General features: G+C 35.4%; 1 protein-coding gene across 1 annotated transcript; it reads right to left on the reverse strand.

Annotated features, from left to right (window-relative positions):
- Nucleotides 1-217: 217 nt before the first annotated feature.
- Nucleotides 218-2,222, reverse strand: LOC149260826 (serine carboxypeptidase-like). The gene is made up of 5 exons (XM_089461020.1): nucleotides 2,133-2,222; nucleotides 1,152-1,240; nucleotides 752-1,010; nucleotides 454-587; nucleotides 218-367 (listed from the first exon to the last, which is right to left on the reverse strand). Exons 2-5 carry the CDS (start codon nucleotides 1,173-1,175, stop codon nucleotides 218-220), a joined length of 567 nt encoding a protein of 188 aa, XP_089317146.1. The 5' UTR covers nucleotides 1,176-1,240; nucleotides 2,133-2,222.
- Nucleotides 2,223-20,528: the final 18,306 nt, after the last annotated feature.

Here is a 20,528-nt window from a genome sequence, read left to right on the forward strand (position 1 = left end):
CCAGAAGGCTTGGTAAGCAATAAGAAGCACTATTTCTATACAGTTAAAAAGTGGCCATCAAAAGATTTGACACAAGTTAGCAAGACTAATGGTCCCAATGCACAATTATTTTGCCAAATCATAAAATACACATCTTTGGGGATGCACACTACTGCAAATCTAGAAATATTTACATTAATCTAGGTGAAGAGAGCAATTCTCCTAGTTAAGCAGATAACTAACTCTCGAAATTCTTCTCTGGCATCTCCGTCACTGTCTTTAAAATTTGAGAATTGTCGTCAATAATACTTCCTTGTGTCCAGCATTTTAACATCTCCAAGGCTACTTTTGGCTGATCCATTGGGACCATATGACCTGCATCATGAACCTGGTGTAGCAAAATAGAATATTCCGTAAGGAAGAAATTATCTACTTGTACAACGAAATCAAAGATGATCATTGAGTGCCTTTTACCTTGAGAAAACTGAGTGGTCCATAACTGGTTATTAGACCTGCTTCCTTATCATCTAAAAGGAAGGATTTTGTAGGTGCCTTCTTGAAATTCTCACTTCCAGACCAATCCATGGAATTCACCCATCTTGAATTGCCTGAAAGACACATAATTTGAACAATTAACTTTTCAATTTTGAAGATTAGACTGACAAGCCTGAAAAACACAACTGCAAATAAGTTAATAACAGACTTAACACCTAAATCATAAATTCATTCTCCAAAACAAAAACAATATGTTCTATGTATACAGTATCATTACCTAACCAATTGCAAATGAGATCATATTCTCCTGCATAAACTAGCAACTTAACACCATCCTCCAAGAGTGTTGGAATGCCAACTTCCATATTCCGCATCCAGTCAGTAAGCATAGCTTCATAAACCAAGGGGCTACAGGAGACAAATTTTCGGCTGCCAACCCCCAGGGCATCCCTAACGGAACCCTGGTTTAAGTAATTCTCCATATTTGAAAAATCATAGCACAGGCCACCATTGCACTCCTTCCGAACATCATAGTACTGCAAAATATAAAACAAAATAATGAAAACTAATATCGTAAGATATATAAAACAACGATGACAAACTACATTTTAAGATACAAAATGCTGATAGAATAAACATAATGTCTGGGTGTCCAGTATTTAGAATTTAAGTCTTACATTGATATTCCCAGCTAATGCCATAATGGAATTGAAAATTGAGGTGCACACCAAGTATGATGCAAAGCATGTGACAGTCCCTTCGGTACCTGGCAAGTTATCACACCGGCTATAATCAGAACCTACATTAAGAACCTTCGATAAAGGATCCAGCATAACATCAGCCGTAACCAGTTACTTAAAACACTTCACAAATGGTAACTAAGGATCATAAAGCAAACAACATTTAGCCATCAAGCTTCTCGCAATTTAAAACATAGTAACAAGATTTCAATATGAACACATACAAATCTAGTTCAGTAAACAAAGTATACATCTCATAAATATGAAAATATGCATTTTGTTCCAAATTTTAATAGGATTTCAGCCCCATGAAAGAATATTCCTTGAAATTTGATGACTAGTTTATATTTATAGGTGTCTATTTCTGAGATTTTTGGGCTGTTTTTTATGGATTTATTTATCAAATACATGAGATATATTATCAAAAACGATAAAAAGTGGACCATACTGCAAAATGTTTGTAAAAACACACAATAAACAAGAATGAACTAACTAGAGGAGGGAAAAGCATCACCTATGCACAATATTTTGAGATCCAGATAAGCCTTCACTACTGTTATGGAAAACGCTTGCACAAACAACTTAAAAAATACATTGAATATTTCAAAAACCACATCAACAAACAAGCCTTCCATAGCGGATAAGTGTTCAAAGCCCTTAACACAAATTTTATGGATTGTACTTGCTCATTATGTACTGAAGCAAACACAGTTCAACCAAGAAGAATGCTAGATTTTCCATCTGAATAATAGATAGTACGACTTGTCAGTACAACAGGGTATTATTAGGAATACAATAAAGAAAAGTAATTTAAAACATGAATGCTAGATTTTATGAGGCATTTTCGAAAGTAGATTTGATCAATGCCACACAGGCTGCTTTCAACAATATAAAAAGTGGTGTCATTCAAAACTTTACCACTTTGTTGGAATCAGCTGCCTTTAGAAACCTGAGGAGGAATACATATGGCCGAGTGGGAACTGTAAGCTTGAAGTTCAATTGCTTTAAACTCCTGCGAAGAGTTATTATCAATTGATCAGTCAATCTAAATGTTTGGAGACTATGTTGCAATCAATGACAAAGAATTATCAGTTAGAGCTAATTACCATGGCCACTATCTGTTCTGACGTGCATTCATTTGGGAAGATGCGGATGAAGTCATTGACCTGTAGCCAAGTATAAACCAGCTCTTATCAATATTTTGTTACCTATTATAATATAATTTTTGTGCTCATTCCAGCATAAAGCGTAATCTTCTGTAGGAGTAGATATTGCTGGTGTATGTACTTTTATACAGCCAACAAAGTGTTCTTTTAATTAGATATATACACATCCTTTCTTATAGATGTCAGCAAGTCATCCTACCTGTGGAGGACATACCTCTTCATATTTGCTAGCTATAAACATTGCAGTGATAGCAAGTAATGGCAAATTCTTCCTTGCAATACTCTGAATAGAAAGGTATCTGTCAATGATGTTCACAGTGAGATACAATGTCTCTGGCATTAATTCCAATTCCAAATGCACCTGAAAATTTTAAGATTTTGATGTCAGGCCTAAGAGATAGACCATATAAACCTCTTTTAGATCTAAGTTTGACAGCAAATGGAAGTTGGAACTAGCATAGGAACAAAGTTGTACCTCCACCAACCAACCAATCTTTAGCCTCCTAAACAAGATTACAGGAAGTTAAAAACTGAGATGCTAAGTGGAAAAAATACAAGCATGTAACATGAACATAGGAAGCACTTACTTCACCACCTTTAGGTCTGCCTTGGCTCTTTTCTTGGCAACCAGTAACTCTTCTAGGATCTCTAGTAATATGCCCTAGGAAACAGGAAAAAGAGCATTCAATTTAGCATCATCGAAAATGGTCAACATATGATGGTTAAAAAGTAAATAATGAAATAAGTATCAGCATAGTGTTTGACATGCAAAGACATTAAGGTCTTAGCATCCTACTTTACTTTTAATCCTTTCTAGTAGCATAGCTTCTGGTGCCTATGTTAGTGCTACAACGGTACAACTGTGCATTATATAGCTGAGATGACTAGGACAGTGTATTGGGATCTCATCCACATAGCAATTTGACTGCTAAAGTCTACCATACATGTTAGGGAACCTATCTACTTTTTGTACATTGACGAATCAACCAAATCTGAATCTGAATCTACTGAAAACTTCAAAATATGTATCATAAAAGTAGCCTAGGGTTTATTGTCCATTATCCGAAACTTCTTCAGAATCTCAATTGCTTACTTACCCGTGTTCGAGGACCAGCTCACCTCAACTCAGCCAAACCTCCAAGACCAAGAAATAGTACATGTCAACTTCACTTGCTAGTTTCTTATTGCACCATGGGATAGAGTTTTTTAAACTAACTGTTAGGACCAGGTAATCTACATACAACACAAATATAAGCATATCAAATTTATCATAATCAAACAAATAATAAAATTTAGGACCTGCAACGGTCTTAGTGATGCCCATAATCTGTAAGTACTCATAAATGCATGAGTACCAAGCACAAGAGGCTACTTTAGCCCAGAAAGGGACTTCTTCAACTTGCACACATGGGTATCCCATCCTAGCAAAGATATTATATTTGAACTCAGGCTGAAACAGAACCATGAATCACTCTTCCTGTCACCTGCATCTCTGGCCCTGTCAAAATCCACTAAAGCATGCAGCAGCTCAAAGCACTGTGCCAATGTGCCCTTTAAGTACCTCGCATACCTCAGACCATGGAGCATATTTGCAGCAACCTCAGCTCAACCATATATTAGCAGCCAAGCTGGACAATACATTGGTGTCTGCGCCCCCCTTGTTTGTGAGACAAGGGATCTCATGCACACAGCTATTTTACTGCTAAATTCTACCAAATATGTTAGGGAACCTTTATACTTTTTGTACGCTGACGAATCAACCAAATTTGAATCTTAATCTACTGATAAATTCAAAATATGTATCATAAAAGTATCCTATGGTTTATTGTCCATTATCCGAAACTTCTTCAGAATCTCAATTGCTTACTTACCCCTATTCAAGGACCACCTCACCTCAACTCAGCCAAACCTCCAAGACCAAGAAATAACACATGAGGTGTATATCCTTCATGTCAACTTCACTTTTCAGTTTCTTCTTGCACCATGGGATAGAATTTTTTTAACTAACTAGATTTTTTTTAACTAACTTTTAGGACAAGGTCATCTACATACAACACAAATATAAGCATATCAAATTGATCATAATCAAACAAATAATACAAGTTAGGACCTGAAACAGTCTTAGTGATGCCCTTAATATGTAAGTACTCATAAAAAAAACAAAGTATCTTCAAAATTTGTTTTGTTGCACGCATAATTAGTTTATGTTTGGACCCTCACAACCTAGTGCGCTCCTTAGAAGCTAGAGCGATGCACATTCAAGTTATTAAAATTTAACACATATCAATCCTTTTTGTCCTCTTTTTTAGAGGTGCTACATTAATTGTGGGTGTGGAATGCTCTTAAAATTTAACACATATCAATCCTTTTTGTGCTCCTTTTGGGAGGCGCTACATTAATTGTGGGTGTGGAATGCTCATCGCATTGAACACCCTCCTCATTATTTTTGTCTCCCATTCGCTGAAATTCAACAATCTGCCAAGGTTCAAGAATGACTATTGGATGATTTTGTGCAACAAGCAAATCATCATGTGCTTGTATCTCCTCCCCATGCTCACTCCCAGATGTTTCACCTGATTCCTATACACAACACAATTTAACTTGTTATAATAACATTAAAACCTCCAATTGATTTATTGCATTATTCATATAATATTATAAACAACTAACCTCGGATCCATAACCCGTAATTATTTTTTCCCCTCGATTTATCATGTGTTGGCGAAGACCTTAGGAACCATGTAATACAACATATTTTAGGTATTCCTCTGAAGCTTCCTTTTGAAACTGGTGAACCTACATTAACAAAGATAATCATATCTATAAGGTAAAATAACTAATAAGATACAATTAACTCAACGTGACCATGGTTACTTTGCCTAAAATAGAAAATATAATAGATGGAAATATCACTTACCATACCACCACGAATACTATTATATCCACCAGAGCCTAATTTGTGAGATCCAATTTTTGACACCCTAGCTTGGGTTGCTTTTCTTGTATCTCGTAGGCGTCTCTTAGCTCCTCCTTGTGCAAATGGCGTATAGTTTGGATTTCTGAGGACTTTCCTCTTAAACTTGGCATCTTTCATAAGTTCATCCCATGTCACTTGGTCTCTGATCCAAGCTGGACGTGGATACATCAAATTTTTTGTCAACTTTGTCCTTAAATTGGACCTCTTTGAGTGCATGTATTTACTTGCAATCTGTAAAATAAGTTCCTTATCAAATCCAGGATTACCAAATGCTATTACTACATCTTTAAATAGTTCCTCCTTTTTGGCATTGGCTTGTTTCCTCCAATCCATTTGGATGGTATTTCCAAATAATTCTTCTGCACGACGAAAAATAAAGTGATAAAATTTCAGCCCTTTTTCATCCTTCAAGACATTTCCTTCTGAAGTGAGCAAGATTGTAACTTCTTGCATTCCTTTTGTGGTCACCGATGATATTGTTGTAGCCTTGGGGATTGAGGAAGGTTCCCTTATAGATACATTAGGCACTGTGTCACTTACTTCCTGCATTTACAATGAAATTGTGGAACTATTAAGAACCCAACCAAAATATGAAACTATTTTTCATATCTAAAATAATGATCCTAAACATAACAAATGAAATTATAAAAAAATAAAATAATTTTACCTGTTGATCTGTTGCAGGAGCTACACTCTCCAACAATGACATTTCCCATAACTGAATTTGTTCAATTATTTCTTGTCTGATTTGAACATTTGCAGGAATATCTGGTAGGAGCCTTAACATTCTTGTTTGTGAGTCTATAAGACTCCTCAAAGAAACTTGTTCTGGTCCTGGTGGGAGAATGCTGACTAGACCCACATTTGATGTAGAGGGAATGTTATGGGGTTCTTGTCTAGGTGTAGATGGCATAACATGACCCTCTATACCAACAGATTGTGTAAAGGGCATGTTATGGGGTTCTGGTCTAGGTGTAGATGGCATAACATGACCCTCTATACCAACAGATTGTGTAAAGGGCATGTTATGCGGTTTTGGTCTAGGTGTAGGTGGCATAACATGACCCTCTATACCAACAGATTCTGTAAAGGGCATGTTATGGGGTTCTCGTCTAGGTGTAGATGGCATAACATGACCCTCTATACCAACAGATTGTATACTTGTTGGAGTCACCCTAGAAACATCCTGCAAGGCACAAATATAAATAATAAGATGGGATAACAGATGAATAATGTTGAAATATGTAACTAGGTTCGGTCTTCATAATGACATATCTAATCACAATTCTATGTAATTTATGTAAAAAAAAGGAAAAAGAAGATTATTTTTGTTATGACTGAGGCATGGGTTTCATGAACACATGAAGAAGCAAGTCCCATTATAGAATGACAATATCTCGAAAGACTCATTAAAAGAAGGTCATGAAGGTGGCAAATGATCAATGAAATGTAGTGTAAAGTTGCAAATAATCATGGCAACCAAAATACTAATCAGTACAGATAGGTGTCCATGAGGTATGTATAATAATTTTTCTTTTAAAGGGTCCATCATAAGATGTAGTAGGGTTGAATTTATGGGTTTATATTTTAAGAAATACCCTAGTATTTAGAAACCTTAATCTTAAGGTATTTGTTTCCTATGATTTGATTTCTAGGGCATGGGATAAACTCTAGAATGACATAAAGGGAAAAGAGTATGAACTAATGTTTGATTTTAAGAAACCCTAAAAAGGCCTCTTGATTACATAAAAACCCTAAAAAAGTAACTTGACATCATGTTTTGGAATAACATATTGCTTGGGTTACTTGTTAAAATAGTATTGTATGTACAATAAGAAAAAAACAGATGGGGTGATCCATTTGTAGGCATGATGTAGCTCTTCGTAACACCTCATAAATCATGGAGTCGTTGTGCAAAAACTTTATTAAATATATGCCCTAGATTTCTCAACAAATAACATAATCAAAGTCACATAAATAAATGGTTGAATCTTACATCTTGCATAACATTAGATGTATATGGGGGCATTAACGATCCCTGCATGCCAACAAAATGCACGCTTAGTAAAAACACAAATATTAATAAATATATATAGTGAAATAAGTTAACTAAATGCACAAAAATATTGAACAAGTTTTACCACTATCATTACCTTAGATGTTTTACAAGGTGTTATAGGGGTTGGAATCACTTTAGCAATTGCCTGCATTCCACAAACATAAATTAGCATAATATAATAAGGAATATAAGATAATTGAAAATATAAAAGACAATATTCAAGCTTACCTCATGCATCATCATAGCGGTGTCTTGCCCTCGTGCATTTGTTAACATTTCCATGAAAGTAGTGAATATCATTGAACCCCCCATGGTAGCATCAGTAACACCCATGGGTACATTCTTAAAAAAACACATAATAACATAAAAATAAGAAAACCTTGATCAAAAAACCGATAAGAAAATAGAATCGGTAACACCAAATATGTGTTGAGTGAGCATTGAAGATCTGTCCAACACTTTGAGGCAAGCTTATCAGAGTGTTCTGACAAGCATTTAACTAGTCACAAACAAACTTTTGAAGTATCATTTTAAAGTTAATTTCTAAAAACAAATCCAACCTCTAACTAAATCAACAACATAAATAATACAAATACCAAAAGCAACATAAGCAACATAAATACCTGGTCTGCCATTTTGTATAGAATAATGTAATAGAAATCTACGAAGAAAAGTTTGTGGACACTCGTTAGGATCATTACATAAATAAATGTTGAAATATATGAAAACTTGTAAAACCATAAAATTATTCTAAAATATGTTGGTTTAAACATCTATGCATGTAATACTAATTTCATTGAGGAGTTCTCTGGATTATATTACAAAGGGTAATGCATTGTCTTAAATTGTTGTCGCATAATGCAAAGTAATCTCTGTAGAATATCTCCTTGCTGCCTATAAACATTACTTCACTATCTCATTGCAGCCACAATCAACTCCAAACCAGACCTTGCTTGCCTCAAAACCCCAAACCATACCTCGAGATGATTTGCTGCCACATAAAAACCTTAGGGGTGATTCGTTGCCACAAACAATCTGTGAAATCAACATTTGAAAAGCAATGCATATGAAGCATATTAAGCATGCATGGAAACTACTAATCGGAGTCCAAAGAATTATTATGGTAGATGAAGCGATATGGTGTGTTGCCTTAGAAGAGCACCAATATGCAATAAAGAACCCTGAAATATGCTTGGAAAATGAAAAGACATAAAATAATGTAGAGCACTGGTGGCAGAGAGGGTATTTATTTTCTTCTGAATAACTAGCAAGGAGCTGGAGATGGAGCTGCTAGATAAGGTGGTTAAATGTCTGTCGGAAATAGTGAAAAAGCCAGAGTTGCCCGTGGCCGACTATCCAACAGGCTTGAATTTTAAGCTTCAAGATTTTGAAGAGACAGTCCTATTGCAGCAACAACAAAAGGGGAAATCTCAGATATTGGGGATAGTGGGGTTAGGTGGCGTAGGAAAGACAACTTTTGCAAAACATTGAAAAAATATGAGATTTTAACCCTGTTTTTCATGTGGCCCCATACCTTTTAAAATTGACAAATATATTTGGTGTAAACATGTTGAAACCTTTGCACTACTCTACTAGGAATGGAAAAGAGTATATATCAAGACTATTACATACAAAACAACTAGTACCAAAATGATAATGTTGATGTCACTAAGTTCTAAACATTGAAAATAGATACAATGAAAAGACAAGCACCTAACTCAATCAATATTTCCATACTATTGAAATATATGTCCCCAAAATCTAGACTAGATGACCTAAATTCACTACCGAGTGATAGATAGAGAAATAGGTACTTTGAGGCCAAATGTTTTAAGAAAAAACTAGATGATAACATGGGTAAATGTATGGAGAATATTGTGAACCCATATGTTAGAAAAATGAGATAGGGAAACTTGTAGTAGAATTAGTGTTGGTAACCTTCCAGTATGAATGTCACTAATAAATTTAGCTCTGATTGTACTCAAATGTTTTTATAAATATCCTCCATAATATTCCAAGCAATTTAATAAAACGTTTTGAGATCAGAACTAGTTTCAGAAATCATTTTCAAGAGACAAAATCCAATAGTCCTAAGAATAAAAAAGACAGTCCAATTCCTTCCTTGTATTTGGGGATTAACACTATCTTCAGGTTGAAATAAATTTACATTTTTCCAATTCCCAAGTGAAATTTCAGATCCATGTTAGAAAATGTGTAAACTCAGATACATCTAAATGTCCTCCATAATATTCCAAGCAATTTAATAAAAAGTTTTGAAATCAGAACTAGTTTCAGAAATCAATTTCAAGAGACAAAATCCAATAGTCCTAAGAATAAAAAAGATAGTCCAATTCCTTCCTTGTATTTGGGGATTAACACTATCTTCAGGTTGAAATAAATTTACATTTTTCCAATTCCCAAGTGAAATTTCAGATCCATGTTAGAAAATTTGTAAACTCAGATACATCTAAATATCCTCCATAATATTCCAAGCAATTTAATAAAAAGTTTTGAGATCAGAACTAGTTTCAGAAATCAATTTCAAGAGACAAAATCCAATAGTCCTAAGAATAAAAAAGACAGTCCAATTCCTTCCTTGTATTTGGGGATTAACACTATCTTCAAGGTGAAATAAATTTACATTTTTCCAATTCCCAAGTGAAATTTCAGATCCATGTTAGAAAATGTGTAAAATATGGTTTGACTGTTACTGTACATTAATTTTTTAAATATTTTAAAATCAATATAGCAGAGTCTTGAGTGAATAGTGTGGATCCTTTCACCACGATGTCCACAACGACATTGGGTTGGAAATCTGGTAAAGAATCAGACAAAATCCGGGAAAGAATCAGACAACAGGATCAATCTCTAGTTGACTTGTCCATCCTTACCACTTTAAAATGTTGGTGGACGCTATTAATTATGAATGGCATAACCTGGAATTTCTGTTTTTTAAGAGAGCAGATCGGTTTCCTCCCCTCCCCGCCCCGGCGAAGCTTACGGGCAGCAGAAAAAAGTCAAATTGCAATCGTAGTTTTGTTGCGTCTCTCACCTCTTGAGCAATTTCTTAATTTAGCAGCATTCAATCTAAACCGCACATAATAATTCACCGCACGGATCTTATCGTACGCATATATTTATTTTTGGCCAATTTTTTTATTTCTGTCATTCATTCCTTCCTTCTCCATTTTTTAAATTATTTTATTATTATTAATGATATAAAAATTAAGATATTACTTAAACAAACAACAACTTATTTTTAAATTATAAATATTCACTCTCTGTTTTTAATTTGTAAATAAATTTTATTATAATAATATAATTAATATGGTTTATTATATGACAGGTTTAAAAAGTCATATTTCATTTTTTCATCAAATTTTTTTAATTAATCAATATATTTAAAAGGGGTGATAATAGTATAATTATTTTTGAGATAAATATTATTTTTTCATATATAATTATTACTAAAAATATTCTAAAACATTCCGTGGAGGTTAACTCTTTACTATTTATTTATTAATTACTAAAATAAATCCATCTTAACTCCACATCTCTAGAGAGGGATCGTATCTCTCAATATGCAAACCTCTTTTCGAATCCAAAACTTTTTTAATTTTTTAATAATTATAACTTTTTAAATAAAATAAAAAAATTTAAAATTTTTTAATTTTTATTTTTTATACCTACTAAGGAATGCTGGCTAGTTAGACCACTTGATAATGTTTTGCTAATAACTTCTTTGTATGATGTTCAAATAAAAGTTTGCCACTTATAGAGATTTGATTCCCTTTTAATAGATTTCAACTTAAAATGGACCAACACACTAAATCAATATATTTTAATTTTCACTTATTTTATTTAATATATAAAATTAATTTTATTATTAATATTTTTTTAAATGTGTAACTTTTCTGTGTTATTAAATTTTTTAGCTCACATGCACATTGAAATATTTGATTGAGGCACTATTAGCTCAACGTGTACATTGAAATTTGATTCCTCTTTAATAGATTTGAATTTAAAATGGACCAACACACTAAATAAGCAATTTTTTATTTTTGCTTATTTTATTTAATATATAGAATTATTTTTATTATTAATATTTTTTTAAATGTTAAACTTTTATGTGTTATTAAATTTTTTAGCTCAATATGCACATTGAAATATTTGGCAGGGGCACTATTAGCTCAACATGCACATTGAAATATTTAATATTTGATTGCTTCCAGAGGCACTCTACAGTGCATTATATGAGAAGATGTTCTCATGTAATGTTACATTAAAAAATTAATAAATATATTTCGGTTAACATTGAATATGTATATGGGAGAGATGTTGTGTGTGTGAGAGAACTAATATTGAATATGTATATCAAGTAGGTATTGTATGTAGAGTTACATTAAAAAAAAATCATATACACAATAATATTATGGATTACAAAAGGAAACTGTTTGTCTGTAAATTATGGATGCCTTGATATTGGAAAAAATACTCACTCAATTATAAAACTTACAAATATCTCATTGCTTAAAAAATATTAAAATATATGATTATTTCTAAAAATGTGAGAGTGAATAAACACAATCAACTCTTATTACCCACGAAATGTTGCAGGGAATTGGAATACTTATAGTTATGAAACTAAAATGAGAAAATGAAAAGCAAATTTTTGTTAGGTAAATTTTATCAAAGTAGAAAATAATTAATATTTCACATATATAAATTAAGTAAATTGATATGATTGTTAAAAAAAAATTGTGTGAGTTAAATTTTGTTAAAGTAAAAAACAATAATTATTTTTGAAATATAAATCAAATAAATTCATGTGATAGTTAAAATGTTTTTGTATGAGGTAAAGGAAATGAACTAGCCTATAAAGATTGTGTGAGTTAAATTTTGTTAAAGTAAAAAACAATAATTATTTTTGAAATATAAATCAAATAAATTCATGTGATAGTTAAAATGTTTTTGTATGAGGTAAAGGAAATGAACTAGCCTATAAAGATGACAAAAGTAGCATACATCCCTAAATCCTTATAACTATATTCTTTGTGGTACTTAATTGATCCCTCTCAATACTTGGTAGATCATAATCAAAATGTTTTTATGTGAGGTAATAAAAAATAAGTATTTCTCGTATATAAATTACATAAGTTGATATCATAATTGAAATTTTTTGTTGTGAGGTAAACTTATCAAGTAAAATTTAAAAAGTATTTCAAATATACCCATCTACATCAAATTTATTTTCACTCTAAAACAAGTTTTCACTTCTAAGCAATTTGATCCCTCTCCGTAGATTCGGAGTTAAGATGAATCTAGATTGGTTTATAACTTACATTAGACCCTTCTAACTCCCTCGATTATTTGACCAGTTACTTATATTTACTTTGTTTTTAAAGACTTAAGAATATGTATAAGCTGCATGGGAGAGGTCTAACAGGAATTGATGTTTAAGGTTAATTTTATTTAATCTTGGGAAAAGGTAATATTGGAATTTACAAAGAAACTGAGTGAAAACTCTTTTACCAGATAGTTAATCAGTAGATTACCTTTCTTTTCCTAAGGGATAAAGACTATCTCAAGGAGGATAGAGAGCCGAGGAAATCGAGTGAGGCTGGAGGCATCTGGAAAATAGGAAAGAAAGAGAAATTGAACACCTACACATGCCCGTGGAGTGCCCGTGGAGTTCCTGAGTTGGACGGAGGGCCAGTGGAACTCCTAGTTTTCCTGTGTCTAAAGAAGTTCCGGGTTAGACCTTGGAAGGGTCTTGTTGCATTGAACTGCCCTGAGGGGTGAATGAGAAAGGAATTTTTATGGTATTAGAAGGCACAGGTAAGAGAAATAGACATCATTTCCTCTCTTGAGGTTAGGAGTTCGCGGTCTTCCCACTGGATACTATATTTCCTAATTACTACAAATGAGTATTTTTCAATTTTCATACTATGCTACCATTGTGGTTTTTGAATATAGAAAAATGTGAATGTAATTTTGAAGAATAGTTGATGATGTTAGTTCAAAATTGAAAGTTAAATTCTCGTTCTTTTATCTCTAAAGGGAAAAAGAGAAGTGTTATATAAATTTATTTTTTAGAAAATCTTATATGGATATCCTATAAATGAAAATATGTTATGTGTGATGACCCCGTGAAACATGTAAATATGAAAAGTTACTGTGGTAAGAAACTAATGTGAATTGTTAATTACTGTTACTAAATGATATTATCTTATTTATGAAATGGAATATATATTTTTGGAAAATGCTGGCAGCCTCCTGGGGGAGGATTTCTAAAGAAAAGGAAACAGTTATGAAACTGAAAAAGAAACTAACCCTTCACACAGGAAAAGTCCTGGGAGGGAAAGCCCCTGGTTTGTGGTGACAGACAGGGGAAGAGAAATTCCAAGAAAGGAAAAAGAAAGAAAAGAGGGTTAAGTCTGGTAAGGACCAGATAACCCAAGCACGAAGGTGCATGAGTCTTGTTGAGGGCTGCAGGCCTGCAAGACAGCTCGGGGGGAGAATCCAACGTACTGATGGATCTCAAGGTTGGGTGGATAAGAGCAAGTATGTAAAATGCAGGTGAACTTCTGGAGCGTTAACTCCTGTAACTGGTAGACCAGGTATGAGTTATTCACCAGAATCAGATTTCCGTAATCAGTATACTGGGTGTATAGAAGGAAAATATAGTTGATTCCAAGTCTCTGTTGCTAACTAGTTGTAAAGAATATATAATATTAGAAACAGTTTCTATGAATATTTAGAACTGGTTATTTAAGACAAAAAAGAACAGAGACTATCTGCTGTATACATTGCATGTTAACTGTATAGAACCGATGCATGTGAACTGTATAGAAACTGAAGCATATCTGTATAAAAACCGTATGAGGGTCCTGAAAGACCTTAACAGCATGCAGAGTGTTAGCGCTTGGAATTCACCTAGGCTGAGATAGACAAACTCTCAAGGCTACATCAAACCATTTCACCTCGTAGCTAGCCCTACGAGGTATGAGAAGGCTCTCTCGGGTCAGATTTGATAGATCTTTCAATATGTTTAGGCTGACCAATTAAAAATAAAGATTTTAGGCTAGTAAATTGATAGGGGGTTTGGATTTAATGATTTTTGGGGTTTTTTAATGGAATGACGGGGCTTTTCTGGGCTGCATGGGCAAAATCACAGCTTCAAACAGAGAAATATAATGACTACACAGGTTATCAACTAAGGCAAGGTAGGCATGCAATTTAACACCAAATCTGGTTTCAAATGGGATTGGCAAGACTGGTGAGGAGCTAAGGAGGGCAGACAATAACTCTGAATCCTCCTTAAACAGTAGAAAACATCGAATGCGAACAAACTTATAGGAGGAGCATATAATACTATGAATTCCTACCTAATCACTTTATTTGTTCAGCTTGAAAGGGTCATGAAATGAAATGGAACATAACTGATTACATATGAAACAAGGGAAAACTTATGCTAAATCAACATACCACATGAATCTCAGCAAACAGAGCTTTGAAATTCCATTAAATTCTCTGCAGAAAACTGTACAATACAAAGCTCTCTGCTTCTCCAGCAGCTCCCAGTGCTCAGAAAAACTCCCTCTCTACCTCTCTCTCACTCTCTCCCACTTTTTAATTACAAAATCATTATTTTTATAAACTATTCTAAAACAAAACAACAGATTGACCCACAATCTGGGCGCTGTTTTAACTAAAGCCATAAAAATAGAGGAGAATCCTCCATCTGCTCCTAAAGATAGAAAAGCCTTCCATTATTCCAACGACAACTAGCTGATGATAGAAATAGGTAATCGCACTTTTGAATGCCACTTTGCAACGATTGCCACGTAACTGATAGCTTTAATTCATATGCATAAGGTTCTATAAAACAACGACTTATGTATCAACAACTCAATGCGGTTTAAAATCCTCTGATGGCCATTTAAAGATATCAACTGGGGCGTAGATCCACCTGGAGATTTAACTAAAGCTATTAATAGAAGATCGAATCTTATTTCTCTATTACACAGGCTCCCATTGATGACACAATTCTCCCATTTTCACAACTGGCCAGCCACGCGGTCTTCTACGGTTTCAACACTTGTAAGGCATTTTGAAATGCTTGTATCTGGAAAGCAAGCTGTAGTTTCCCTAAAGATAACACCATTATCTTCTCGGCTATCTGATCCATTAGTCTCCTTTGGTGAGTCCTGCCCCTTCAAAGACTTGATTAACGCAAAAAGGAAGATATTGAATTATCACCCAATGGTTTATAATACCCCTATTAATTCATTTAAGATTTTGAAGCCCCCTTCTAAATACAAGCTAGAACAGCAACTAGTTTGATAGCATAAATGGGCTATCGATTATGACCTTTTCAGAAACAGAATTGTTTCCCATTCCAAACCGCATATTACATCACTGGAATTTTCTGGATCAATATCAAAAGTATTAATTGCACATGGTTCTGCAAGAACTTCGAGCGGCGCCTCACCTGATTCCAAAACAGCCAAAATACCATCTTCTGAGCACATCATTACGGGCAGAATCTTGCTAGATGTAGTATCCAAGCCAGCAGATTGAGTGTAATGATCATATTTTACCTCCCAAACCTCAGTTTCGGAAAGAAACCCTGAAATCTGTCTACTTGATGATCCAATGCCTGCAAGTGGAATGGGTTCTTGTTGCCGCCGAAGGTCCCATGCAAACACTGAACTAGAAGAGCCACCTACCACACAAATATGTTTTCTTGATGGATGGACATCAATTGAATGTATGACTCCTGTGGAACTTCCACCAATCATCTGTACAATACGTATATCCTCTGTCTTTAACGCCAATATTGAGCCCATCTATGAATTGTCTCCACCATTTGGGGGAATAAGGCGCTGACACTCTCATTGATAAGGGTCTGGAAGAACTGTATTGCATCCGCATCATCCAAGGAAGAGTCTTCATCATCAACAGGTTCAGTGGACACATCTAAAAAGCTATCCAGGCCACAAATTTGTCGTGCTTGCTTATCTGCTTCTTCTATAAGGTTTAGCTCCTTCAGCAATTCATCAATCTGGAGCTTGACAGACTTTCTTTTCCGACCTGAATTTCTGAGGTCCTCATGGTTTCCCCTTAATGGTATCAATATATTCTAGCTCTTCACGGGGAGTTAGCAGGCCACTACAGATATCACCCTTAGGACAGACAGACACAATCGACTTCAGCTCTGCCCCTTCTGTTGCTAATGGAAGTCCATAAATGTAAGCTTCTCCTGATGTGCAACAAAAAAGTCGAGAGAGCATATAGATGATGGAAGACTTTCCAGATCCACTGTGACCAACAATAGCAAAACGTTCTCCCTCATAGAGTTTCAGGTTGAGGCCCTTTACTGCTTCAACTTCCCTATGGACTCTTTTAGTTCTTAGACTCGTTCCATGGTCAAATGACCAAACCTCCTACCATTTCCTGGGTGTAGTATAGACTTTCCTTAGATTTTTAAGCTCCACAACAACTTTAGATGCCAAACCTGGATCAACTCGCTCTATGTTGGAGTTGTCATCCTCATCTCCTCCATTAGAACCAGTTGAAACTTTTTCAGGCACATCAATGGATGTATTTATACCAAACCTTAACTCATTTAATTGTTGCCCTGACAAACTGCTCAACACCAACGAATGTGCCCGTTTGATCCCGATACCAGGGACTGATGAAAGAAAGTCACAACCTTGTCCATCTTTAACAGAATTACTCTTGTTAAGTTTGGTTCCAGGAGCGCGAGCATGAGGAGCAATAGCAGATGTGGAAACCAAAGAAGGGTCAGGTGTCGAAGGAACCATAGTCTGTTTCATACCATTAACTGTTGAATATCCTAACTTTGATTCGTGGTACCTTCCCCGAGGAAATGTTGCAGAAGTTGTTAACTGTGACCTTGCCATCCTTGTTGAAGAATTAGACTCTGACTTATGCGGCCGTATACCCTTTGAGTTATTAAAACCTGAGGGTGACTTTTTGGCAACAGTAACCCAATCTCCATTTGTATCTGTCGACTCCCCTTCATTCTTTTGCTTAAAAAAGGCTTTTAAAAACTTGCCTGTATCATCCCATCTTTTTGACAGTAGAACTCATTTGTTGTCCCCAGAACTCTTATTCTTGACAGCTGGAAAATTCAGTTTTGTATTGGAAACTGCCGCCAAGCTTTGTTTCAAATGATCACCTTGTGTCACCCCTTTCACATATTCAGTAATTGATTGTGGCGCCATTGATTTGGATCTACTGAGGCCGGTTCTTGGGCAAGCAATCAACGAAACACCAAAGCAAAAAGAACTACAACCAGACATATTACCAAGATGGTTTTCCACGGTACTAACCAAATGAATGACTTTTGACATAGTATAACCATATAATCAAGAAGACTTGCTTGCGTTGGGATCACAAGAATGTTGGAAGACATAGCCAATCACATTGACCCATTTTGAGCCTTCTGTGCCAATCTGAATCATAGAATACATTATCTCTGACTGGACTATACAGACAAGTTTTCTGAAGCTCCCAGAAGCCGCTGCCAGTTGAAGAGCTGAAAAGCAACATTTAATGATTTCTTCTTCAAAACCCTGTTTTGAAGAAGAATCAATCTCATGTTGAGACGGAGTCTAACATTGGCTCCATTTGGGATGGCAGCTGCCGCTCCGTGGAGGTGCCAAGAACCGCAGAACTTTGGGAGAGCAGACCGTGCCTCCACCATTGGGCAATGGAGTCATCATCAACAAATCAACACAGCTGAAGACTTATTTTCACACTGAAACTGAACTCAAACAAACTAAAAGCCAACTGAAACAAGATGCTGCCCTTGTGGCTGCTTATTTATTTACAAAACCTACTCTAATCTGCTGTACAAATAATAGATCAAGTAATGCTAAAATGCCAAATTAACCACTCGAGTAAACCTGGAAATGAAGCCGCTTGAGAATGCTGCCACGAAGTCACAGATGCAGTTGCTGGCAGCCCTTCATGCACATACTGATCCTGGTCACCGAGAAGACAGCCCGATCGGTCAATCAAGCTGAAAAATGTGTCCATGTAGGCCGCAATAGGATCACGGACACCGGACTCTGTTGGCTGCCCCAACTCTGCAATGCATACTTCCAGCTGCACATTGTCAATGTATACCTCTATAGGCAAGTCTGTTAGTGCTTGTTGTGAAGGAGGAAGGATTTCCAAAAAAATTTTAGGGTCTTGGAAATCATAAGATTGAATCTGCTCATCTAACCATTGAATCTCCTTCTCGATTCTTTCAACAAGTAACTCACAGACGCTAGGATGATAATCCGGAGATTTCAAACATCGAAGGAAAAAACTTAAAACTTCTTCATTAATTTCAACATCCACTAAGCATTCTCTAAATTCGTTTAGAGCTTCACACAGTGCAGGGTTTGCCACATACCCTACCATTGCATGAACATATCAACAGGCACTGGAATGTCTGAATCTAGTTGGAGTCGCCAGGTGAATGATTCAGCCCGCATAAGTATCTGACTGCTGTCCACCATCAGCATCAGATCTGAACTTGATACATGTACTGGGGTAAAGTGTCAATGAAGCGCTATGTTCACAAATCCCACGGAGATAGACTGAAGCAGCGTTTATCTACTAACGCTGATGTAAAACAAGAGCGTTTTCGAAGGCTTCTGGCGTAACTTCAGGCTCCGTCTAAGACTTACGAAACACACACATCAATCCACAAACAAGTTTGTTCTCCCCAGTATGGTCGCCAATATGTTAGCGCTTGGAATTCACCTAGGCTGAGATAGACAAACTCTCAAGGCTACATCAAACCATTTCACCTCGTAGCTAGCCCTACGAGGTATGAGAAGGCTCTCTCGGGTCAGATTCGATAGATCTTTCAATATGTTTAGGCTGACCAATTAAAAATAAAGATTTTAGGCTAGTAAATTGATAGGGGGTTTGGATTTAATGATTTTTGGGGTTTTTTAATGGAATGACGGGGCTTTTCTGGGCTGCATGGGCAAAATCACAGCTTCAAACAGAGAAATATAATGACTACACAGGTTATCAACTAAGGCAAGGTAGGCATGCAATTTAACACCAAATCTGGTTTCAAATGGGATTGGCAAGACCGGTGAGGAGCTAAGGAGGGCAGACAATAACTCTGAATCCTCCTTAAACAGTAGAAAACATCGAATGCGAACAAACTTATAGGAGGAGCATATAATACTATGAATTCCTACCTAATCACTTCATTTGTTCAGCTTGAAAGGGTCATGAAATGAAATGGAACATAACTGATTACATATGAAACAAGGGAAAACTTATGCTAAATCAACATACCACATGAATCTCAGCAAACAGAGCTTTGAAATTCCATTAAATTCTCTGCAGAAAACTGTACAATACAAAGCTCTCTGCTTCTCCAGCAGCTCCCAGCGCTCAGAAAAACTCCCTCTCTACCTCTCTCTCACTCTCTCCCACTTTTTAATTACAAAATCATTATTTTTATAAACTATTCTAAAACAAAACAACAGATTTACCCACAATCTGGGCGCTGTTTTAACTAAAGCCATAAAAATAGAGGAGAATCCTCCATCTGCTCCTAAAGATAGAAAAGCCTTCCATTATTCCAGCGACAACTAGCTGATGATAGAAATAGGTAATCGCACTTTTGAATGCCACTTTGCAACGATTGCCACGTAACTGATAGCTTTAATTCATATGCATAAGGTTCTATAAAACAACGACTTATGTATCAACAACTCAATGCGGTTTAAAATCCTCTGATGGCCATTTAAAGATATCAACTGGGGCGTAGATCCACCTGGAGATTTAACTAAAGCTATTAATAGAAGATCGAATCTTATTTCTCTATTACACAGGCTCCCATTGATGACACAATTCTCCCATTTTCACAACTGGCCAGCCACGCGGTCTTCTACGGTTTCAACACTTGTAAGGCATTTTGAAATGCTTGTATCTGGAAAGCAAGCTGTAGTTTCCCTAAAGATAACACCATTATCTTCTCGGCTATCTGATCCATTAGTCTCCTTTGGTGAGTCCTGCCCCTTCAAAGACTTGATTAACGCAAAAAGGAAGATATTGAATTATCA

Source organism: Pinus tabuliformis, chromosome 6 (genome assembly GCF_031772625.1).
Source record: "Pinus tabuliformis cultivar Carrire ecotype Pingquan chromosome 6, CPIR1, whole genome shotgun sequence".
NCBI classification, from domain to species: Eukaryota; Viridiplantae; Streptophyta; class Pinopsida; order Pinales; family Pinaceae; genus Pinus; species Pinus tabuliformis.

Coding starts and splice junctions, on each gene's coding strand:
- LOC149260826 (XM_089461020.1), bottom strand. CDS start 1,175: ATGGCATTAGCTGGGAATATCAAT. Junction 1,011..1,151: donor CATTAGCTGGGAATATCAAT/GTAAGACTTAAA, acceptor TATATTTTGCAG/TACTATGATGTTCGGAAGGA. Junction 368..453: donor GACCACTCAGTTTTCTCAAG/GTAAAAGGCACT, acceptor TTGCTACACCAG/GTTCATGATGCAGGTCATAT.